The 26402-nt window shown below is 38.8% G+C and overlaps 1 protein-coding gene across 6 annotated transcripts in view; it reads right to left on the bottom strand.

Moving 5' to 3' along the window:
* Positions 1-23347, bottom strand: part of kiaa1522 (KIAA1522 ortholog) — a 36918-nt gene extending 13571 nt beyond the window's left edge. The window contains exons 1-2 of one of the 6 annotated variants that reach the window (XM_057354856.1): positions 23064-23347; positions 21503-21793 (exon numbers count right to left, since the gene is read on the bottom strand). In XM_057354856.1, the coding sequence (XP_057210839.1) occupies positions 21503-21740 (238 nt within the window). In that variant the 5' untranslated portion in view covers positions 21741-21793; positions 23064-23347. Of the gene's footprint in view, positions 1-11265; positions 11596-21502; positions 21794-22820; positions 23005-23063 lie in introns of those variants that run through there. The other 5 variants (XM_057354855.1, XM_057354858.1, XM_057354860.1 and 2 more) reach the window with 5 other exon arrangements.
* Positions 23348-26402: the final 3055 nt, after the last annotated feature.

Below are 26402 nucleotides of genomic sequence, written 5' to 3'. Positions count from 1 at the left end.
TAAAATTGCACAAATGAAAGTGTGGGAACAAAATATGCATTCTATCTAAAAGCGAATGCTCAACCAGACTTGCCTGAAACGCCTCGTGTAACCACACCCCGGCGAATCTACGTAACTTCGTAACATGATTTGACTAAGACCGCCCAAATCTACACGTAGTTAAGGTGGGCGTAATTGTAAATCTCATTGTGTTGTGTGTCAGTACAGTTGCTTTGGAACCTGATGTTCCAAATATGGTAAGAGGCGTTACATTTCCGTGAAATGCTTGCAGTATTTGACCAATCACTACGCACTGGTGAACTGGCCAATCATAGCACACCTCGCTTTTCAGAGCCATGAGCTTTGTAAAAAATCTGCACGTTTCAGAGAGGCGGGGCAAAGAGGAGATTCAAACATGCACGGTATGTGGAAAATACAGCGTTTTTTAAACTTTAAATGGTGTATACACATTGCATTACATCTAAAACAAACAATAATATTCGTTTTAGCTGTGCAATATGACTCCTTTAAGGAATGGTTTGACTCTTTTTTAGAGAATGTTAGCAGAGCGTGACCCTGTTTTGCCCGAGCAGAGTCTTTCTCTCTCTTTATCACAGCTAATTACTTATTAGTGTAACATCTCCAGGCAACAGGCGCTTTTGACCACAACAACGTCAATTACAGCACTGGGTCACATCATTATGTGGCTCTCATTTCCTCTTTCTACTTGTGATTTTGCATCATTTGCTTAATGACATTTCAGTTGTCCAGAGGTTTTTAAAGGAGCCACATGAAATCAGTAAAGATTGAAATTTCGGTAAGGTAGAGGTACATTATTGCTACAATAAGCTATGCTGGAAATTCTGTTTAATTATGCAATACACTGCAGGTTGTAATCTAAAGTGTTCCTTGATGGTTTGATAGGATTTTGGACTACTTTTGTATCCAACTGATATACCACTAAAAACATTACAAATAAATATTATAGTAAATATTATTTAACTGTGGTTAAATGCTCTCTCACACACATGCCACATGCAGGGACTCGGGCAGACAACCGTCAGCTGAACTCTTAATATTTGATGTAACGGGTGGAATAATTATTCATGTGTCATTTGCGGCTCGGGAAATAATACGTGGGGGTGGAACGCGGATCCAGTAGCATGGCCGTAGCCAGGGTTTGAAAATTAGTGAGGTCCGGGGTGGGGTGTCAATAATTATACCTAATATTACCAATAAATGCTATAAATGATTCAACTTCAATAAATATAATTAATAAAGTTAACGATTTTATAAACTTATATCTACAAACAGGGCTTAATACTGTGGCTAGTGGTTTTCCAAAACAACTACAGTAACTAGATCAACTCGCCCCACGCCGAGCGGGCCTCGAACCAGCGTCGATCGATCGAGACAGCAGAATGGGGGACGGGCACACTTTCGTTGGCTACAAGCACCCGAAGTTGGTTTGCCAACCACCATAAAACTTCAAAAGAAGAAGAAATGAACGTCATTCAAAACAGTATGTGGATGAACTTTGTTATCAAGTCTCGGAAAAAAAAGAAAAGCTGATAAACGGTGTAAAAAAACCACAGGAGGAAGACTTTGTTACCAAGTAATTTGATCATCAAATTGTACGTTATTATTGACTTATTAGGCCTCCGTTCCTCAATTCATTCTGGTTGCTTAGCTTTATTGGAGACGAGTGATGTTGACTGTGGTCAGTCTTAAATTGAACATATTGTGCATATTTGCTGTTATTCTGCATAACAGTGACATTTTATCAGATAATTGGTCAATTTACTACGGTCAGTTCCATACATTAAGTTCACTGTACCAATTTAATATTAAGATTCATTATAATCATAGTTTATTCGCTGGTGAATCTCTGTTTACTGTCTGCTGGTGTAGTCACCGGTGTTCTTTGCTGAGAGCGCTCTCATGAGGTGTCGCTTTTTAAATGATTCCATTGAAGAGCACATACACGCAGCACGCCGATCATAATGCAGATGTGTAATAATGGTTTGTATTTGTGTTGCGTGTTGTTTTGGTGATATAATCTCTTGCTGTGCTGTTCGGCTTGTTGCGTTTCAAGTCTGGAGTAGCATTGTAAATGTATGTGGTAAGTGTGATGGTATAATGATGTATGCGCACTTCTATAGGAAAGCACAGTAAGGTAAAATACCTTTTATGCGTGCGCAGAGGGCCAAGGCTCAAACGTCACGGTTCGCTACTGGGCTTTGGTATAATTTTAACCTACAGAAAAAAGGTAAGGGAAACTTTAATATCACATGAACAATAGGCTATTTTAAACAAATTTTGCATAAATCAAAACACATTTCATAAATCACTAATCAAATATAGAATAGCTACTATAATATTTTAGTTGCTTCACTCTTGGTTGTCTCCCCCGAAACTCTGCCATATTGAGTTACTACATGTTTAAAAATGCATTTCCACGGAATTCCTATTATTTTTTTGCGGTTGCGTGAGAAAATAAATGGTTTTGTCTACATCATAGATGTAATGCAAGTGCGGTTCGGGTCGCGGCATTTTTGTCAAACGGGTAGGGGCAGGTACGGAATTAAACTAGTGCTGCTGTCGAATGTTTTTGGCGTTTTTGCCTTTAATTGTACAGCTGTTTGTTAGAGAGGACAGGAAGCAAAGTGAGAAGGGGGTGGGTTCGGGAAAGGACCACGAGACAGGAATCGAACCCGGGTTGCCCGATACGCAACTGCGCCACATGTCGGAGCACTGCCCACTAGGCTATCGCTCCGACCACCGGTGGTATTTTTACTCTTTAACATCACAGCAGGTCACTGTGGAGAGCTGGGGCCAACTGTCCAAACCACATTACTCATATTCACACACACAAAGTTTATGCTTTGATATTTTAATCTTGGGTTGAAGGATATTTATTCACAAAATCAAATTTTGAAAGCGGACAAACTAATTACTGAGCACAAAATATCTGCAAATGTCTCATGCCATTCATAGCCATGTTATACACTCTAAAAAACAGGGTACAGATTGTATGCAAGTAAGTGTGGGTGAATTATGATTCTTCCCATGATGTACATAATACTTCACATCAGGGTAACCTGCTGAATGTTACTATTAATAGTTTTCACCAATACGTGTTTTTATTCTGAAACAGTTTTACAGCATGTTCAAAAATGTTTGGTATCTCTGAAATTTGTACCTTGCTGAAATGCTGCTATTGTGTAGTTTCCAAAGCCTAGAGACTTTTGTGATGCATTCATTACGATGGTACTTCCCTCGCTGCTTGATTTTACCCCAGGCCTCGTAACTGTTATTATTGACCCCGCATGCAAAAGCACCAACAAAACAGACTTGCAACACACAGTAATGTCTATGTTGGGTAGACACTGGGCACCTTAAAACTGCTACTCTTCAGAAAATGGAAACAAATGTAGTCGCTTTGAATAAACATGAAGCGTTAGTTTATTTAACTTGCTGTATCATTGGTATAACATAAAGATATATTATGCAAGAAATTGCATAAAAAGTAAGTTGTTTACGATTATAGTAGTAGGAACTACACGTGCTAAACGGTGTCTAGCATACTGACAAAAATATTCATCCTCTAAAGGTTTTCAGGAATTTGAACAATGGATTTTCTGAAGTTAAAGGAAATGGAAATAAGCAACAGAAAGGAAACATCAAAAACTGTTTGCCAGCTTCAAAGGCCGATATGAGCTTTAGTCTTTTTTTCTTTTGAAAGATCTGAGGTTGTCATTAAAGATGTTTGCTACACGGACTATAAAACCCACTAAGTATGAAACATAACCAACATTCCACTTGTTAGTGTAATGCAAGCTTAAGCTGGCAGCTGTATTTTAAAACAGGCGAACATTGCATTATTTTTCAGATCTTGAAAGCACAAGTTGTTGTATGTAACTAACATAGCAATCCAAATACAGAAGAATCCAGTTGTTACCACCATGATCTTGTCTATCATGAATGATAATGTATTAGACGGCTGGAGAGATGCCACCTGGATTAGTGATGTGACGTGTGAAATACATCAGCATTTAACTGCAATGAAAGATCCAGTAAAAAACATCCTATTTTAACAACATAACCTGATTAAAGTTATAAAAAAACCTTGTATGAATTTATAAATGAATTACTTAAATCAAATGTTGTTTAAATGTCATCCTTTTGAATCCTTGTCTGTTTAAAAATAGTATGTGTGCCATGAAACAAAATGATGTTGTTTGGACTTCGCCAGTCCTGTGACTCTTTGACATGAAGTGCAGGTCTGTAGAGTTCATTTTCAATATCTGGTAACAATATCTGGCGATTCTCACTATTAACTAGTTGTTATTAGCATGCCTATTATTGGCATATTGTCTGTTTATTAGTACTTATAAAGCACATATTCTGCATGACCATACTCTACATCCCTAATCCTATTCAATACCTAAACCCACAACTACCCTACTAACTATTAATAAGCAACAGATTAAGAGTTTATTGTGGGAAAAAGTCGTAGTTAATGGTTTGTTAATAGCGAGAATTGCCGCCTATACTGAAGTGTGACCCAATATCTTTATTAAGAATAATTTGAGCAGTTACATATCAAACAATGAGCTGCCTTGCTGACTCGCACGTCACTTTGCCAAGCTCATAGCACAACAAAGAGCAGTTCTGTGCAAGCTAATGTACATGGTGTGATTCTGATACAAAACACACACACACGCACAATACACGCACACACACGCACATTACACACACACACGCACACACGCATGCACACGCACACGCACACACACGCACACACACGCACACACACGCACACACACGCACACACGCACACACACTTCACTGATCCTGGTGGACTTATTTTCACATTCTTTGATATATTCAAGAGAATCAAGAGTGTGTATGGGACATGTTGGTCATGTACGAAGAATAAAGATGTTTACTGTTGTGTTTTGAGCATAAAAGTATACAGACAGTAAATATTTAACCCATAATTAATGAAATCATGAATGTAACAGCCTGCTTTTATTAATAATATTTTCCCCATTTTAAGTTGTTTAAAGGAGGCCAAGTGCACAACATTGCCTTAAGAATTTATGTCCGATGTATCCCTACTGTTCAGTCTGGTCACACTAGTTCTGAATAACAGATGTCATTGACAAATAATATGTCAATGTTTAACACAATTAAATTCAATTGTAAATTCATTGTAGGGCTGCATTAATATAAGTGACTTGGTGTTTGTCTAACAGTCTAATAGGATGAAGTGGGTCAGGACAGCAAAGCAAATGCAAATGTGCTTTCTCATACACATTGCCAAGGCAGCCACACAGCGTGAATGCTAATTCTGAACTTTTAACATTGACGTGAACAGGTAAGCAAGCCAAGCGCTGGCTGGTCTACTGGAAACTGCACACTTCAGCACACTGACCTACTTCATTAAGACAACGGACATGACAGCACCACAAAAGCTGACGAGAGAGTGTTTTAGCCCTTAAGTGATGTGTACTAAAACACTTTTGCTTACTTAACATTTAACAAACAACTTAACAATACATTTTACTTCAATTTCAACAAAATCAAAGCTCAGGAGTGACATAAAGTCATCCAACAGCAAATGTGAAAGACTGACAGCATGACAAGACACATGAAAACTGTGATAAAATCTAGGTTATCACATAAAAAATGTTTTTTTACTTTTCCTAAATACGTGTAGAAAAATATGACTGTTGCATTGCTTAAAAGTGAATATGAACTTGCTTTCTTTGCAGTATTTGAGGTCTGAAAAAGCACAGAGCATCTTTTCTGTTATTTTCACCTGTTTCTCCCGTTTTCATTTTCTGCAAATAAATGCAAATAGAAACAAGATTTTATTTGAAATTTGGTAGAAATATTGTTAGTAGTTCACAGAATTAAACAAAAAAATGACCATTATACCTATAAAATAGTACATTCAGAAAAGCTGAAAATAATTTTGAAATGGTTTCTTAATTTGTTCCGTGGCTGTACACAGTATATGAGGAGTCTTGTTATGGACATATTTATTGCTTATGGATTTTATAACATTTGGTATTTGGTTTATATTTAAATTGTACTGTGCAAATATGTTTGGTTTTATCTGTCCTATTGATTGTATAATGTAATGTGTTTATGGTACACATTTGTGGCACAATTTATTCTACAGGATGTATAGTTTTAGAGAATGAAACAAAGCTTTTGGTCTCCTTGCCTCTAATATGATAAACCCATTTAACTCTAATGGATAAAATGGTTGCATCAGGCCCTGTTACATTTAGACACAACGGGCTTCATGTTGAAACCTTGTGTACTTTCTATATGTGAGCAACACATACAAACCCCAATGAACACATTTCAGAACATCTTCAAACAACATGTATTGTGTGTAATTCAGCAGTTTTTTGTCTGTAGTTGCTCACAATAATAAAACAAACCTTTCTCTATGGAGTGGAACTTACTCCAGTCTAAGGACCAGTTCAATGCTGAGGAGAGCGCTCAAGGAATTTCCCTCTCCTGTCGTCGAGTATTCTGCTGTTTTGTACGATCCTCAGATGTTGGCACTGTGCTTGACTGAGTGCACTTCAAAGGAGGATATGCAAACTTCCACACTAGTATTCCAGAATGGATTAGTCGGAGTGCTGCTTTGGGATAATGATAAATGGAATATCTTGAATATCTATGGCCTGTTGCTATGGATTTATTAATTATACCATCCATAATCTCCCTCAGTAATGAGAGTGAATCCTGGAGTGCAGTTTCTCGCCTCAGGCGGAAAGTATCGGCACAAAATAGAACAAGCTGCTGAGGCTTTATCAGCAAGAATGTGTCAACATTGAAAGATATTATTGTACGAAATCAGGCAATGTCAAGGACAACCTTGGACAACAACTGACCTAACCAAGGCCCAAAGCAAGAGGTGGAGCTCACAGATGCCTTCTACAAGTCAAGATGATGTATGATCAAGATGAATGGTTGGCATTATTGTGCTGTAATCAATTTTTGACACTTCATCTTCATTTCGTGTTATTCAGTCGAATTTAAAGGTTAAGCAGGGATGTGCTTTGTGTAATTAGGGGCCAAGCCCCGAAGAAGCTATGGCCTCTATTGCTTCTGTTAGTATTATTATTCTTAACCAATGGTAGTCTATGGTAACCCTATGAATCATACGTAGGAAAATGGTGAAACTTGGCCACACTCGTAGAGGTGGTACTCATTAATCACGTGACCAAGTATGGGGTCTCTAGCACTCACTCTATAGCGCCACCAGCAGTTAAAAAAAGCACTTTTCAAACGGCTGTAACTTTTGAACCCATTACTGTACAAAAATTCTGGGCACACGTCATGCACTCGTCACTCTCATCACATTCCACTAAGACTCCGCCCATTACAGTAGCGGCCATCTTGAAAAGTACAGTATTGTGTTTTTTTGCTACTAGTCCTAGGAATTGTGACCGATTGTCAGGAAAATTGGCACACCTGATCTTTGGACTGTGCTGCATAGAAGTTATGCTCCAGAATTGAGATTTCACTATTGCTCAAGTTACGACTTCGCAAACTTTTCAAAGTTGACCCAAAAATGTATTGGAGGCTATAACTCGGCCAATGATCGATTCAATGATACGACACTTGGTACATGTCAACTACACCTCAGACTGGGGTCCTTGCCAAAGTGGGGAGCAGTGCCACCTACGGGTCACGAGATTTGAAAAATGGCTATTTTTGCTCGTAACTTTTGAAATGTTTGTCAGAAAACTGAGATCTTGGTGTCTACGGATTCCTCGTGTCATGCCGGATCGTACGATTATGATTCTGTCACGATTGGATGATCGGCCTGTCCGCCATTTTGAAATTTGTCATCAATCGTGATATCTTTTGAACCGTATGATATATCGGCACCAAATTTGACATGCGTCACCAAATTACAGTCCCAAACGTACCCTTAAAGTTTCAAGACGTTGCTTAGACGGCTACTGTTGCAGCAGTTGTTTTAGCAGGGATGCTATAGCTCGGATGCTATTTGTAACCACAAAGCTACTAAAAAAGTTGTCAAAAAAAGATGCCAAATGTGAACATGCCTTAAAACGGTTAAATCACGCCTGAAAGGCCTTTTGATTTATTCACGATAAAGCACAGCCTCTCATATCTTATTGCTTACATACTGTATATTACACCTAGTATCTTGTAATAAAAAAAATAAAAATAAAATAAACATTCTGGTAACATTACAGTATGTTAAAGTCACACTTCATCTTTATTAAACATCTGTGATCAAGGTTTGCAGTATGTTAGTGTTATATAAAGATCTGTTTGTACTAATATCTGTGTGGTGATTATGTAATTTAGCTTAAAGGTTATAAACCATAAGCATCTCTCTTGCTATAATGTCACTGCTCACTAATAGGTTGGAGCTAAAACTAAAGATGCAACACTACATCTTAAAATTTGTATATTGTGTAAGCATTGCAAGATATTACAGCACTATGAAACAAACTCTTTCTGAACTTGTTTTGAGTAAGATGAAAAATGATGTCGATGAACGGCTGGATTGGACCACACACAGAGAAACAACAGCGAGAGGGGGCAAGCAAGGCAAGAATTTCCCTCCAAATAAAAGCACACGCTCTTAGCTTTTCTCCACAACTGTAATTCTATTAGAGACTCAGATGCTTTCTTCTCTCTCTCTGAAGTTTCATGAAGACCAAAATAAGGTTCTTCATGTAGCGTGTCATCTCACACAGAATGTTCAGTATTTTGATGTGGCAGTTTATGTTCTTTCTTCATGTGTTGTTGGTGTGTTCTTGAGTGTTACCAGAATATAGATTAAAGGGATTCTTCACCCAAAAATGTTGTCATAGTTTACTCATAGGTTGTTCCAAACCTGTATACATTTCTTTGTTCTGCTAAACACAAAGGAAGATATTTGGAAGAATGTTAATGACCGAACAGATCTCATCCCCTATTTACTGCCATAGTAGGGAAAATAAATACTATGGGAGTCAATGGGGGACGAGATCTGGATGGTTACTGACATTCTTCCAAATATGAAGAGCATATGATGAGAATTTTCTTTTTGGGTGAACTGTGTCATTTCTGCATTAATGTGGCACCAAATGGAAATGCAAAAAATAATAAATTGTTTCCAAACAGTTTCCAATTTTTTCAAGAAAAAAATAGATACAATGTTTCTGCACGACACTGGTGATATTTTAAACACACAACTTTATATTTGACAATATATCAGATTTCTGTAAGGGCTGGATGTTACATTTCTTTTCCAACTTTTATATCTACTTACGCATAAGAAAAGCAGAAAGACTCTTTGTAAACAGGGTTTCTTTCTCCCAAAAATACACAAGTCTATATTGTTCCTTGCAACAGACTTGAACAGGAGCTCGCAAAAAAATGTGACATTGTTGAGCTTGGATTCTGTTTGGCACGATGATACAAATATTTGCACAATAAAAGGAACGGGATCCGGCACTGACAGGTGTATTAGCACAAACATCATCGCCAAAACCTTCCGATTCAATTCCTTCTTCCTTATACTTCCTGATACCTTGACCTTCCCCCAAACCCATCAACAATCACTACTGCAGCCCACTTCACTGGGAAAACCAATATGTCAGAGAGTAATGTCCAAGTGTTAATCATCTTTCACGTGACTACAGCCCTGGAGAGACCCATAGCGTATTGGATTTCTCACCGTCAGACCTGCCTCCTGTATGACTTGAGTGGTTGTGATCCAGGCATTAACAACCTGAATGAGGATGAGAAGACAGTCCTATAATCCCTCCATCATGAATGCCTCATTCAGAATATTACTCATTGGTTGAATGGTTTGCTTCAGGTGGGACTCGGTTATACAAGAACATGCTCAGTTTCCTCCTTTAAATATTTTAACTGATACAGACCATTAGCCATACGTACACAGCACCTGCCCTCGGGGTCTGACCCCTCTGTTGTGTATTCTACTCAGTCACGCGTGAGGAGAGAAGCTGATATGTTGGAATGCATTCAGATTCAACGCTTCTGAATAAACCCAGCGCTATGAATGAGTAAAGCAAAGCAAAGCAAAGCAAAGCACAGAAGACAATCCTAGAAGGACAGGGTGCGTGCTTGTGCATCACAGTGCATTCAAACATTTGCTCCACAGCAACCTCTGTCCATCAATTCTGAAGTCCAAAGAGATGACCCATTGGGTTCCTCTGGTTTATAAGCAAAACAAATTTCTAGTATATTAAAAGTATGTCAAGAACTTTCAGGTACAGCGTAAAATCATTTTAACCCTCTTCGGTCACTTATGATTTTTTATTTATTTGATTTGATTTTGTTACTTTATCTAAATATTTCAAAACTTGCTACGTTTGTGGCAGTCGCTATGTGAACACAAAAATGTATAATCGATGTGATTTGACATGGAGGCCAAGTTAAAAAAGGCTCCTGACCACCAGAAAAAGGGAAATAATATTATCTTGAATAAAAAATAGTTAATACTTATTGTACAAATATTACATAAAACCATAAAATTAAAAATATAAAAAAATATTTCCAATTAGATTTTACGTGTTGGTTCCACTTAAGTACAGACCTTTTGTATTTCATTAAGACACAGCCGACAGTTATGAAAGGCTTTTTTTGACAGGAGAGTCTTTGTTAGACTCAAACATACAGTATGTCTGCCTCCAAGTTGCACGTTTGATTTAATTTTGATTTCTTTGAAGGTGCATTTCAGCGTTCTTATATTCCCCTGTGATTTTACATTGCCGGCAACTGTAAAGCCATCTTACAGATCCACGCTGATACATGAGTAGAAACCTTTAGCCACAGATCAATAGTGTGTTCTGGAAAATGAGAGGTTGCATACTACAACAAGACTGATAGTTTAATGATAGAGCTGTGATTGTTGGGTATTTATGGTGTGAACCTGTTTATTAGTGCACTGGAAAAGAGGAGAGCAAGCCATAAATGGTGGACCCATGACAGGTTTACTGCTTTTTTCCATTCTAATAACACACCCAGACCTCCCAGCCTTGGAAACAACCCCGTTGAAACGCAGGAAGCGACAGAACACCTGGACACTTTCCCTCCCACACTGACAAAAACAGGGACACAGATTCACAAGCTCTTAGAATTCCCACAGAGCAAAAACTATCATGGTACTGGAATGATCTTCTAGTCCCATAACAACACTGCTCTGGTAGTTGGACAATAGCAAACACTTGATAAAATTCACAGCTTTTCCATGGTTTCATCTCTTACCTGCTTTGAATTTATCCACACGTTTAAAGTACCAGATGGACTTCACTTTTTTAGTGTGCTGAGCTGTGCTAAAGCTCGCCTGGGTCTTCTTCTTACTGTTGGAGTTCCCCATGGCTTTGATGTCAGGCCCCTCCGGTTCTACAATCCCAAAACGTACAGGAGTTCCACATGTGTATGTATATTCCTTTTCCAGCTTGTCGACCCAGCTATGGCAGCAGGGACAGAGATGTCCCGCTCTCAGATGCGCTTGTGATCCAGTGCGTGTGCTCTGAGCGCGAGTATGTGTGTATGAGACCCTCCCTCCTCGCCTGTCTGGTTCTGAACACACTGCTTTCAGGGACGATCAGTCACAGCTCACTCCCAGCACTAGGAATATGAGGAAGGAGGGATATCTGCCTGCCTGTGCACACATATCTTTTACTGCCTGCAGTGAACTATATTGCTGATCATCAGGATTCACGTTTTCAAATGTATTCTGTTCAATAGACTTTGCCCCAGGGGCTCCATACCACAGTATGCACGGCTGCCTCCTTTTATTTCTTCTGCCTTCATCCACCGAATCCCTACGACTCCAACCAAGATACCATTTTAGATTTAATCCAAGACAACTGTAGATAAGCAAAGCTCATGAATATTGTCCAGAAATCCCCATCTTGTATTTCACTCCATAATGTGATGCAAATAAATGATATTTTCTAATCAGATTTTTTAAAGCAAACAATATACAGTATTTGATCCATACAGGAAAATGTGATTTGTTGTGAATTACGGTAATGAGAACAAACTTTCATTGCATTACAGTAATGAGAACCAGGGTAGAAAATGGGCTTTATTGTCTTGAAAAATATCTAAACAGGGTTCATGCAGTCCTCTGGTGAAACACTCGTCTTGTGTTTCCATCTTTCTGTCCCCTCAGCTTACTGTCTTTCACTTTGTCTTTTACTTTTTTCTATATCGAGTAACCTGATATTTCATTTGACTTTCATCTATAGCATGAAGTCAGAACACAGTCCCATTCAGTAACTGTACATTTACAATACTCACAATATGCATATTCTGCAAAATTCCCACATTTAGATAAATTGAATTAATTTACATTTAGATAAACATTGTAGTTTTATCTGAAATTATGGATGTATTTAGGAAGATAAAAATACGATTTTTAGATATTAGCACATTAGTAGTTAGCTTCATTGTTATGAATATTGTCTGTTTTTTTGTTTTGTTTTGTTCCCAAGCAATTAAGCAAAAAAACTGAAACAATTAAATGTACTAAAATGGAAAATTGTTTATTTTGAATAAATATATATGTAAATAAATGTAAATATTAACATACATTTGAAAAACAATTAGTCACATCATCAGGTACCACAGACCCGTAGAAGGAAGGGTTGAATGCAAATGTAACAATGTATGCATTGTCTGTTTTGTTTTATTGTGATGAGTTGTTGCGTTTGAATGTCATGGTTTTAGGGTTTCATATATATATATATATATTTATTTATTTTTATATTATTGTCCATACTGTTCAGCACTTTGGTCAGCCTGGTTGCTGTTTTTAAATGTGCTTTAGAAATAAAACAAACTTGAAACTTGAAATGTCTTTTTATTTGAGCTTTTGAGAGGACACTTCATAATATCACAAAATGATCTGGAAGAAAAGCAACGCCCCGCTGGAAATTTTAGGAATGTTTTTGACCTTTTCCAGGTACCAGCTGGGAGTCCCTTGTTTCCCTTCTCCTCCATCCTCATTTCAGCCCAAGCTTGTAAATGTGGAGGGCCTTTTAAATCATTGTAATTCTAAAACAGGCCGAAATTACAAGAGGCTTGTAAATACAAATGCGATGTCATCCGGGGAATTTAGGCATCCTTTTGTAACTTGGCAGAGAAACACATCCAGACTTTAATGTATTCCATAAAACCAAGGAGAAATAAAGTTTATAACAATTGATCCTGTTTTAGCCACAATAACATCAAACACACATCATCAATTTTGGTGCAGAATCAGATCTTATTTCCAGAAATGATCAAACATCCGACTCCGACTAGAAACATGATCTATATTACATCATCTGTTTTTCACAACTGAGTCGAGCCCTATCACAACAAAACCGTACTCAAACCCCGCAGTCGAACCATGGCCATGCCACCTTGAAGATACCTTTACAAATACTAACATGCAGGTTTAACTTTAACCTTTGGCTATAGACCAAATCCAGTTCTGAAGATACATTACACAGCAGAGACGGAGACAAGTGCATCATACATCAATTTACAGACTCAAAGGGACTCAGAAGTATTAGTCTGAGTATACCGCAAGAAGCTTTCAGAGGGTATCATCACAGGCTAATGGCTAATAATGCCATTAGCCATAAAATCATTATAAATCGATGTCACTCTTATAATGCTCTGCATTAAGCTCCATATCTGCAGATACACTTCACAAAGCCGCCCTCTCGTTCTCTATCACTCCTGCCATTCGGCTCATCTGAATTCGGTGGTTGTAAACCTTTAGTGAAACCTGCGACTGTGTCCTGGGACGGGAAATGGAGGCTTGTGATCTGAAGTCATTCAATTTTAGCTGACAGGAAAGTGATGCCCTGAGGGTGTAGTGATATTATTTAGCATAGCTTACCTGCCACCTGATTTATGTATCATTGTCGAGTTAAAATATAAATATATAAATGATAAAACTGGAAATGGAAGTTGTGCTGCTGCAAATACGATTTATCTCACATAAATGTAAGTATGTAGGATTTTATTTTAATTTTATTAAAAAATGAGTAAAAACAAATTATGAGAGTAATTGCTCATATTTAACACAAACAAAAATGACAAAAAAGTCTGTTCAATAAAAAAATAAGATGAAATCTTCTCTGACAAATGCATATGAAACATAATCTCTGATAGAGATACACACATCCTCTCTACTCAGTAGATCCTCTGTTCAGCTATTTTAATGTCTACTGTATATTTCACTCCTATAGATGTACACATACACCACCAGAAAATGTGTTACTTTATTATCTTTCACACCCTTTCTCCTCATCTGCTCTCCATCTCACGTGTATGGCGTAATTTAAAGCGGCACACATTATAATCACTAAATCATTTGCATGCACTCCACGTGTGTCCACCATCTTGTGACTATATTCATGATGTAACTCATAATTGTATTGCCTAAATTTACCACCACAAGTCACAATGCCAATAAACGAGCTTTCTCACTGTTAAAAGTCAATTACCATTTGTTGGCAGTGTGTGAGGTGTTACTGGACCCTGTTGTCAAGGTGAACTTTATTTTTCTTGCGCCTCTAGAAATGAAGACCCCTATCTGAGCGTGACTAAGCATTTGCAAGCACAATGCTGTGTTTAGGTATTTGTTAGAGCTTTACCTGACTCCAGGAAGAAGATAAGAACATTTAAAATAGTACGTTTTCCTGAAACACTGCCAAGCCATGTCAGTTAACACTGAGTTCTACAAGCCTGATTAAAAAATGAGGTGTTGGAGAAAGATGTATGCATTATGTATTATCCTCCCTATATAAATATATTCCAATTAGGGCTGTCACGATTATTAAATAATCGTCTCATCGCGATGGTTTCAGATCATCGCAATTATTTCACATCTCTATAGAAGACACTAGGGGGAGCTGTAGTGCATCTGCATATTACATATTTTAGTGTATTGATTGTAACTAAAGCATTGTGATACTGTACCACCACAACACAATAAAAACTAAAGCATATACCATAAAAATAACCTGCAGTACAATTTAATATTATTTAAGATAATCTCAGTGTGAAAACCAGTCTACCAAAATTTCAGTAACATAGAAGTAAAATTTTATTGTATCTTGTAAGTGAGAAAAAAACAGACTAGAAGCAATTCTATGACTGATAGCATATCAATGGTGGCTTCACTCCTGATCAATTTACTTAATTTACAAGTATATGGCAGTTGTATTATTGACAGTTAAAAGCCTAAACCTAAAATATATGATAAACCAATATTTTCCGATGTATTTCCAAGAAAAAAAAACATATTTTTTATATTCAGAACAATATGGTCGTTTCAAAGCTGAATCAAAAATGTATGAGAATTAAATGTCAAAGCTCTAAAACAGACAATTAATCGCCATAATCGTCAAAGCCCTAAAAGAGACAATTAATCGTCATAATCGCAATGATTTACTAGACAATTAATCGTCAGCCAAATTTCATAATCGTGACAGCCCTAATTCCAATCATCTTGTCATAACAAAAACTGATGAGTGAGATAAGCACGTTGCTCAACGCTGTCCTCTTGTGGTTGAAAGTGGAATTACAAAAAGGCCATGTGTTACATTATTGACACAGTAATTCAAAGCCTGCTGTCCTGGCTGCAGGAATGCAGAAACACGGAGAACACTTTGCTAAAGTTAAATGTCCCGTCGTGCACAAATCCACAATTGTTCTTGATTTGATGGGATATTGCCATACTGGTATGTAATCCAGCTGGCATCAAGTCAAATTCCATCCACCTGCATTCCAGCACATCCAAGAGCTGGCAGAGCCACAGACAATTTACCTGCTGCCAACCAGCACTCCTGCTCCCCTCTTTTAAAATTTGTATTTTAACATTAACTTTTCCTTTCCGAAGTATTGGTTCCTTAAGGTTAGAAATAAAGCAAGGAAAAGAAAGATGGTTGTATGTTTGAATACCAAGAGTGCCCTGCCTGACTCCTGCGGCGGACGACTGGCAATCTGGAGCACCGGGAGTTCTCCCGGTGGGCCGCTGAAAATGTGGGCCGGTCCACTCAGTACAAAAAGTCAGAATATTACATCTCTTTTCTATGCAGATGGATAAGTGCGTCGATCATGCGGGCGCAGCGCGATGCACGGCTTATTCTAATGGCATTGTCTCGCCACGTCCGGTGTGGACAAAATGTAAAATTATAATGGGTTCTAATGCAGTGTTCCTTTACTGTTTAATGTTTTATTGACTTTGCAAGGTGGCATGAAAGGTCTTAAAAAACATTTACATTTACGAATTATAGTGCTATACAATGGTTTGTGCATCAGTGCGTTTTTGTGTTATGTTATGTTGCGAGCTGGGTTTTGTGGGCCGCTCCTGCTGAAGAAGTCCGTGGACACTTTTTACACCCAGTCCGCCACTGCCTGACTCTTTCTAGTGTTTCTGTGTGTTCATTGTCCCCAGTCTTCATTCCTAGCATGCCTGCTCAGAGTGTTAAAGTTATGAAGAGTGCAGGTAGAAGAGACTCAAGGTTAAGGCAAGATGATGAGTTATGAGCCATTATAAGAACTGAAAAGAAATTCAGCTGAATTTTCTCTCTGGGTGGACCAGTTCAAGGGAGACGCAGTAAATAAAAGCTATACTGAGAGCTGGGTCAATGACATCAATTATTATTGTTTCCTTTTAAAAATGACATTTATTCTATGAAGCATATTTCATTTAAATACATTTTTAGTGTTTTTTTATAATAAATATGAAATTAGGTTTGGTATCTTGTGGCATGCAGTGCAACTATTCGAACATATTTGAAAAGGTCAAATGACTCTGATGTACAGTTTGTTTTTAACAGCAGAATGTACTGTATAATTCTCCTAAAATCAAGTGTGTCAAGTTCATTTCAGAAGGGTATAAACAAATTTCTGCTTATGAAGAAACACAAAACAAATATTAAATGTAAAATTAAATAAACTTAAAACTTTTCAAATTTTCCTGCCCAAGAACAGACTGTGGTAATTTCATAGGAGATCTCAATAATATCTCAAACTGTGCTCAGATCTGCCATAATTCCAAAATAGCCAGCGATTATTTCAATATAAACACAAACATTTCTCATGAAATTCATTCAAATTATTTAAACTACAATTTCATCGCTCTGTACTCATACTGTATGTCTATTACTTCTATTTGTATTTATCCTTTCGGAAATACAGCTGAAACAAAGTTAACACTTACTACTATAAATACGAATTCATATTTTAACACCACTGAAATTATCATGACATCTCGCTCTCTAGGGACACAATGCGCAAACAGCACATTGTGGATAAAATAACATAAACATAAAATAACTGGGATCTTCTCATCCATTATTGTATTAATAGAACTTAATGATGAGATACGGACATTAGGAGGTGACGAATGGTTGCCATGACAACAGGGAAAGTTATCTGGGTGTGTCATCAGAACCCCAGGATGGAGTTGTGTGTATGTCGGACAGTCGGGTGTAACCACCATGACCCAGTCTGAGGTCAGAGAACTTGTTTGTGACCTTGGCAGCTTCTTTCAGAAGCACACTCCTCATTTCTGTACTATCTCTCCTGAGCTCCAAACTCTTTCTTTGTGCTATTAGCATCCTTGTTTTTCACTGTTATACCTACATAAAGCTGTCCAACTAAGAACTCTTACACATGTGGGAGTTCAGCACTAAAATGTATTGAACCTATGTAAAATCTTCTTACAAAGGGATTAGTGACTTAGTTGAATACCTTGTATCTTGACATTAAAAGAGTGTGTGAGATGCATGCCTCGGCCTCCCTGACAGGTTTGTGCTATTAGGAATATATCTTAATGCTTTCTTATATAAACGCAGGAGGTGGTGAGTCAATGCAGAGACAGGCAGAGGGTGAGAGAGGGCACGGTTTTGTTTAAGTCAACGATTGAGATGAACACGTCAACAGGTGTATCCATTACTGCGAGTTACATAATGAAAACCACACACATTGATACATGAGATGGCTGATGGCATGAACGGCAGCATGGACGCACAGAACATTTCTTCACAAGTTTTCTTACCAGTTTGGACTAAAACTTGGTGATCTGAAAGTACACGTATGACGTGATGGAGCAGTTGGGTCATACTATCAGTGTCATCTTTACTTTAAAGCATTTGGCAGACTCTTCTATCCAGTGCATTCAACGACCCATACAACTGGTTTCACACATTCCTTGGAATTGAACGCATGACTTTGGTATATTCTCATGGAAATTCTCTAAGGAAGAAAGTTAATTACTGCCTTTTGTTTCTGTTCTTTTATGTTTCTATGACGTGCGTTGGGGATGTATATCAGTGTCTCATAATGCCATTAAACATTCACATGCTCTTTATTTCCGAGCTATTACTGACAGCTCACGTTTCATTGAACCACAAGTCATCTGTACTGGCATTTGACATCATCAGTAACAGATGGCAAGCCATTACAAAGATGATCGGCCCACTTCTTCATTTGCCATTTCCACTACATCTCTGGTACATTCAAATCATTGTCATACTGTGAATTTTGCCTTGTTTTCGAGCAAAAAAGCATCCTTAAAACAGTGCATCAATTTTAAGACTTGTTTTGATTTTGAAGAATGTTTTTCAAACGTTTTTAGCTGCGATCGCTAACGTGTTTGGTTAAAAATAAACAAAAATCAGTTATTGAGCAAGTACATGGCAAACAAGTCTTCTGCTTTTGTGGAAAATGTCAGTTCGACAGCATTTGATGTAAAGATAAGGATGTGAAGGAACCTGCATTTTTATGTTTCAAACTGAGATGGCGATATAGAGGCAAAAGTTACAAAAAAAGTTACAAAAAGTTATAAACTGCAGCATTGAGCAAAAATATAATAAAATGTACTGAACATAATGAGAGAAATAAACCTAATTCAAAATATACGTTCTTTCAAAACTTCACTGTTATGTAGTAAATGTGTCTTGTTTTAATGCTGTTTAGACTTTCCTTGAAAACACCACAAAAACACTGATAAACAAACAGTTTGAACTTCTGGAGTACACATTTCGTAAGAGTTTTTTCTTTGTTCACAGGCTCTGCTCTCTCTCTCTCCCTCTCTCTCTCTCTCTCTCTCTCTCTCTCTCTCTCTCTCTCTCTCTCTCTCTCTCTCTCTCTCTCTCTCTCTCTCCTCTCTCTCTTCCCTCTCTCTCTCTCTCTCCCCTCATCTCTCTCCTTCTTCTCTCCCTCTCTCTCTTCTTCCCTCTCTCTCACCTCTTCTCTCTCTCTCGATTCTCTCATCTCATCTCTCCTCTCTCTTCATCTTCTCTCTCTCATCTCTCTCTCCCTTCTGCTCCTCTCTCTCTCCATTCCTCTCTCTCTCTTCTCTCTCCTCTCTCTCTCTCTCTCCCTCATCTCTCCCTCTCTCCTCGCTCTTCTCTCCCTGTTTCTCCTCCTTCTCTCGTCTCTTCTCTCCTCTCCTCTCTCTCCTCTCTCTCTCTCTCTCTCCTCTCTCTCTCTCTCTCCTCCTCTCTCTCTCTCTGCTCACCTCTCTCTCCTCTCCTCTTTCGTCTCTCTCTCCTCTCCTCCTCTTCTCTTCTCTCATCTCTCTCTCCTTCTCTCTCTCGTCTCTCTCTCATCTCTCTCGTCTCCCTCTCTCTCACCTCTCATCTTTCTCGTCATCTCTCCCTCTTCTCGTCGTCTCTCTCAAAATCTCTCTCTCTCTCTCCTCGCCCTGCCTCTCAGTCTATCCCGTCTTCCTCTCCACCCTCTCTTCTCTCATCCTCCCCTCTAATCTCTCTCATCTCTTCATCCCTCGTCCTCGTCTGAATCTCTCTCGTTCTCCATCTCTCTCTCTCTTCAGTTCTGCCTCTCGTCATCGTCAGATCCATCCTCTGTCTTCTCCTCTTAATCTCCTCTCTCTCTCTCCTCTGTCGTCATTCTCTCTCTCTCCTCTCGTCTCGTCTCCTCTCTTCTCTCTTCATTCTCTCTCTCCTCCTCTCTCTCTCTCTCTCTCTCTCTCTCTCTCTCTCTCTCTCTCTCTCTCTCTCTCTCTCTCTCTCTCTCTCTCTCTCTCTCTCTGTCTCTCTCTCTCTCTCTCTCTCCCTCTCTCTCTCCCTCTCTCTCTCTCTCTCTGTCTCTCTCTCATCAACAGCAAAGGTATGTTTAATATGTCCATGTTTTAAGAGGGTTTTGAGAGGGAATCCCATACACAGTGACCTCACCCCTCCAAAAATGTCCAGACCTGATAGAGCGCTCTTGGTGGAGGGAGGGGATGGACAGAGACTGAGCTCAGTTAGGGGTGACGCAAGGGTTCAGTGCTGCACAGTTGAGCCTTTAAGCCCAAAAATGTCCTGAATCAGGACAGTCTATCTGACTCATATCTTTATGGGACAGGCTCAACAAAGCAGTCATAAACCCATAAACGTAAAATACAATCAACAAGCCCCTAACCCATACAGTACGTATTAAACTTCATGTTTAACCTATCCTGGTTCTAAAAAACATTAAAGGACTAGTACTTCAACATAAACAAGCATCAAAAGAGAGATGAGGAAAAGGGAAGTAATTTTAAAAGATAACATTTGAGAAGAATCCCCCCTCAGTCATCTGTTTCAATAAAACAGCATGTGTCTAATCTATCAGACCTTTCCACACTTTAGAAGTTCCCCTCCCCTGCATAACAGTTCTCACGAAATGAACTAGAAAATGTTATAAATCCAACAAGACAATATGCGACTAGAGGTCTCTGAATGACTATATGAATGATATTTGGAGTGCATGTCCAGTTAAAGTCCCAGATGTCTGGTAACTCACACACTTTGGCATCTCATAGTCTACACGCTCTTTCAGCGGAATAGAGGGAGTGTGAGACTTGTGGGGGCAGGAAGAGAAAAATCCAGAATCGGAGTACTCTTTTACTCTTCTGGTTTGACCTCCGCAGTAAAGTGGACCAGCAGGTTTTAAAGTGTCCGAGAGGACCTCAGGGAACGTCTGATACAAGGGCTTTGCATTTCCTTAGGCGAAACGTTCCCAGAACACTTTGCCCATGGCATTTGTAAAAATAAAGGGTCTTAGTGCTATTTGGAGGTTGCTAGGATATTTTGGGTGGTTGCTAGGGTGTGCATGGTAGTTACTAGGTGATAACCAATGTGTTTTGTAGTGGAATTTTTTTGATAACACTAAATATAACCTAGAAACTATATCAGAGCACATCATCCGGGTTTTATCATTTTAAGGGAAAGGTCGAGGCCAAAATAAGGGTGAAACAGGATGGCAAAAAGAGACACAACAATACACAGATTAGCCATTCCAGGGATGTCCTTGGAAAATGAATACTCAATCATAACTGTCCAAAAAAACTTGCACCAGAGAATGTACCCACAATAACATGGACAACATGTCTGTTATGCCTTTTAGCAATAAATTAATAATAATGGACTCAACTAATCCATGCTAATACCCATTCCAACAAGTAACCTGCATTCAGCCAAAGAAAATCCCTTGTGCTTACCTTTACAGTGTTCACCACCGGCATGAATCTGTTTGGTTGTAGTGCTCTCTCCACTTCGTCCACCTGGACCTCCTGTCCTGCTTTGTCCAGTGCTAAGACTTCTCTTTCGTTTACTGCCCTTGAACCAGCTGAATGCCCGACTCAGGGATGAACCGCGTTTCTTCTTACCGGCCTGCAGGGCAAGCATCTCAGTAATGTCTTTGGGTACCAGATCCCCTGCAGAGCTTTTCCTGGACATCCTGAGGCCGTCAAGCACCGATCTCAAACCGTTCCTTTGTCCTACTGAAACACCTGCCGTTTTACAAGAGAGAGAAGACAGAAACATTTCATAATCACATTTCATCTAAAAACTGCAATGATGAAACATATGCTAACAGAGGTATCCTTAGCATATGGTCCCGGTGACTTTGCCAAAGAAGCAACAGAAACGGTGTTGGACCGTTTTTGTTGGATCAAAGTTTTTTGTTAACCCAAACCAAACTATTAACTACACTTAAATTCAAAGAGACATGTCACCCAAATCCCATCTTATCTTTAAAATATTGTTCCTGAACCCGCATTTAAAATCATTCATTACATGGTTAAAGGTCCAGTGTATTAAATTTAACGGCATATTTAAAAACATAACGCTTCGTTATGTAAGGTCTTTATAAACCTCTAAAGACATAGTTATATATATTATATTGCATTTCTGTCAAAAGATCCTCCCAAAAATGATACAAAGACACTTTGCAGTATACTCATTATTGATAAAAATTGGGGTTCGAATTTAGTTTGACTCTCATGGATCAGCCCTGTGGGACTTGTTTAATTAGCCCACATGTTTAATTCTTACACTCTAAAAAATGCTGGCTTGTTTCAACTCACTGTTGGGTAACAACAACTCCACATAGGTTAATTTATAACCCAACGGTTGGTTTTGTCTTTATTTTACCCAACCATGGGTTGAAGCAACCAAGTGTTTACAACACACTTTTTTTCAGTACGAGAGATGACTACAAACGCAGCCACTCAAGCATGCAGCTGCCCATCTATGTTTATATCAATCCTCCCACATCCGTAAAAACAGAAATATGAAAAAAGTTACAATTACTCTGTTCCCAGAATTGCCACACATGTGTTCCGTATCAGATTCTCGCGAGCCCATTTCAACGCATTTTTACGTCAGCGTTCACTCGCAAATGTTGCGTCTACATCCTCATTCTCTGAAAAGTTTATTCTCGCTAAGCCATTTAATCTTAGTCACGGTGCGAGGACTGGAGGTATGAGAGACAAAACAAAAGTAGAAGCGTTCAAAGGTAAAAACATGCTTCCTCACACAAAAGCAGGCAGGGAAAAGTTCCTCTCCCTCTGAGAAAATATGCAGAAGTCCAATACACCCACAACAGATCTGAACAGCCCGTCTATATATTTCTCGGTTTTTAACTTCATGCTGTGCTTCTTTTGGACACATTGAAACTGTAACCCAATCGACAACAAAATCTCTGGATACAAACCCCTCAATTAAACATTCAAGCAGACACTCGCACGTAAACCCACATACACCAGAAAACCAACTCACAAAACTACGGCACCTTCTTGTCCACACACAAGTGCACAAAAGCTCCAGAGGGGTACCTTGCCTCTTTTGTTCGCCTGTCCCGGGATGTGTGTCTTGTCTTTACTGCAGTGCTGTGCTGTCTTGTTTGTTCAGCTCTTTTGGGGTGAGTGGAGCTCCATGCTGGTCTCTCTCTCTCTCTCTCTCTCTCTTGTGTCTGCTTCTGTCGCTGGTGACCGTTCAGCGCAGTGCATGAGGAACTGCAATACACGTGTGTATTCCACCCAACTATTTCACAACGATGTGCTCCCTCCCTCCCAGGCTACCTCATCTCTCTCTCTCTCTCTCCCTCGCATGCACAACAATGTGAACACCGTTTCGCTCTCCTTCACATTCTCCTCCTCATACAATCTTAATCCAAGTCTCATACGGAGAGAGACCTTCTAGTGGGGCTCTCTCTTCAATTCAGAAGCATTGACATGGAGACAAGGGTGAGATGATGTGTTTGTATCGGACATATGACAGGTTTTAGAAAATAAACTTGCATGCCGAACGCTCTTTGTGCACTGCAGGTGATTTATGGGCTCTGAAACCTGAGATGTTGCGTATCTTCTGACATGACTGACATGCAAGAGGCATGTCAACTCTGCCAACACTCGCACAGGCACATTCTGACTAGAAGATTGAGTCTAAAAGTGAAGGAATAAATAACTGACGTTTTTACTATCGACGAAAACAAGACAAAAGTATTTAACAAGACAAAAAGTATCCAAAAGTACTCGAAACGTATTTGACTCACAACAACTAAGACTAACTATGGTGTCCAAATACCTTTTTGGGGCCACTGTACACCATCGAGTCCGGTAACTAATGGCAACCGTTTGATGAGCGTATGCATCTTCTTAATGTACTAAGTAACTCTTTGACCTCAAATGCTTATTCCTCTCAGGAATTTTCTCTTGAACTGAGGGCTGGGTAACCATGATTTTGCTATTTTCGTTCTTTCACAGCACATAGAAGCCACAGAAAAGAGGTTAAGAATAGCTGAGCTAATAGTGATGTCACGTCTCGTGGGAATGGGTGGCATGGGATCTGTTACTGGCCTCATCTGGTTTCATTCGGGATGCTGGCTGACAGAGAGTTAGTTCAGAGATATTAAGACTGCCAGTCTGACAACATAATAATAACAACAGAATAAAAGTTTGTGTTTACATAATATATGTCGGTGTACTGTGCATATTTATTTTGTATTTTTAAACACATGCATATATTTAAGAAAAATATAGAATATAAAAATTCATTCATTTATATAAAATATAAATAAATACATGTACAGTAAATATTTCCTAAATGTGTATACATGTATGTGCTTATAATTACAAAATATACTATGTGCTGTGCATATTATAAAGGCATATATCATGTTAAAGAGGTCATATGGTGCGAATACATGTTTTTCTGTGTCTTTGGTGTGTTATAAGTTGCCCATGCATGTATTAGACACGTAAAATTGCAAAAATGAAAGTGTGGGAATCGTGTAACCACACCCCCACAAATCTACGTCATTTCGTGGTATGACTTGACTAAGAGCGCCCAAATCTAAACGCAAGTGAGGTGGGCGTACTTGTAAATCTCATTGTATCATCGCCGCCGCAGCCACATCGTGGAGACGCTGTGTGTTTCGTTGCGAAAATAAAGCCTCTTTGTTTGCCCTCCCAAAAGATGAGACAACTAAAAACAAATGGTTACATTTTATTTACAATACTGTTCCAGAACAGTACAATCCGAATATTCAAGTGTGTGCAGCGCATTTCACAGATGATTGCTTCATGAACCTGGGAGAGATCAAGGCCGGTGTTGTATCAAAATCCGACTCCCCGTGAAATTACGACTCCCCTGTTTTCCCCTACGAAGGTTAGGGTTAGGTGTGGGGGCGGGATTTAGAGATTGGGACCGATCACAAAGCAGCATCCTAAGTGAATGAACCAATCAGAAGTAGGGGAGTCGTAATCTCACGTGGAGTCGAATTTCGGTACAACACCGGCTGTGCACGAAAGCTTTTGTTAAAAAGTGGGGCAATTCCAACCATTACAACTTCGCAAGGACAATCTGGCGTTTCAGATTCGCAGCCTGTAAGTATATTTTCATTGTAAAAGACTTTGTTACGGACTAACGCGAGTTGACTTTGTCGTGCGTTTTTAGCGCATGTTGTTTCTTTGTGTGATCTGCAAATGCAGACACGCACGCAACGTGAAAAATGATAACATAAGTCCTAATAATCAGTAATTATGTTCCAACTAGAGGCAACACATGTCATGTTTATAATGGGGTTTATTGTCTTTGTTGAGTCGCGATGAGACATGGTGTAACACTGGTTGATCACTAACGGCAAATCTTTATAACCTCGTATATAAAAGGTAAAACAGTTAGCTGTAGTTTTTAACTATTTAACATAATAATTTTTTATAAAACCTTACCAATCCTTTACATCCTGCTCAAGTCGCGCTGGCAAGTTGATGTATCGGCTTAATCATCTTCTATTTCCGGATCAGATTCGGGCTCGAATTGATATAAGGAAGTACCAATGACATTTTATCAGGCTCTCAGGCTTTCGAGTCTGACGTCATCAGTCAAACGTGTTTTTTCGTCAATTTTAACAACCATGGGTAGTTTAGATGGTTAGAGTAAGGTTAGGGTTAGGGTGTGGGTTAGGGTAAAGGTTTCGTAAGACTTGAAACACCAAAGATTTAGTCAAAACCAAAAAGGCCACGCCCACGGATCTGACTCGAAACACCAAGGATTTAGTGAGAGCCTCACCTGTCAGTACAATTGCTTTGGAACCTGATGTTCTAAATATGGTAAGAGGCGTTACATTTCTGTCACACGCTTGCAGTATTCGACCAATCACTACGCACTGGTTAACTGGCCAATCATAGCACACCTCGCTTTTCATAGCGATGAGCTTTGTAAAAAATCTGCACGTTTCAGAGAGGCGGGGCAAAGAGGAGATACAAACATGCACGGTATGTGGAAAATACAACGTTTTTTAACCATAAATAGCGTATACACATTACATTACATCTAAAACAAACGATAATATTTAGTTTAGCCCTGTCATATGACCCCTTTAACACAAATCATTTGACAGCCCTAAAATACAAATTTAAATATATTTTTTATAATAACTACAGTATTAGGGATTAAATTGCAGGGATTAAATAAAGTGTTTTTTGTTTTTTCAGGAATGTTTTGAAATGTTGAGACAATTGTCTAAGATATCACCTACTTCCACGCTACATAGTCGTCAAGCAGTAAGAAAAAAACAGTAGGCAAGTGTACTGTAAGTGTTAAAGACATGTATTC

The sequence above is a fragment of the Triplophysa rosa genome, linkage group LG16 (genome assembly GCF_024868665.1).
Source record: "Triplophysa rosa linkage group LG16, Trosa_1v2, whole genome shotgun sequence".
Classification (NCBI taxonomy): domain Eukaryota; kingdom Metazoa; phylum Chordata; class Actinopteri; order Cypriniformes; family Nemacheilidae; genus Triplophysa; species Triplophysa rosa.
Note: the sequence above shows the minus strand (reverse complement) of the source record. Positions and strands in the feature narration are given on the sequence as shown.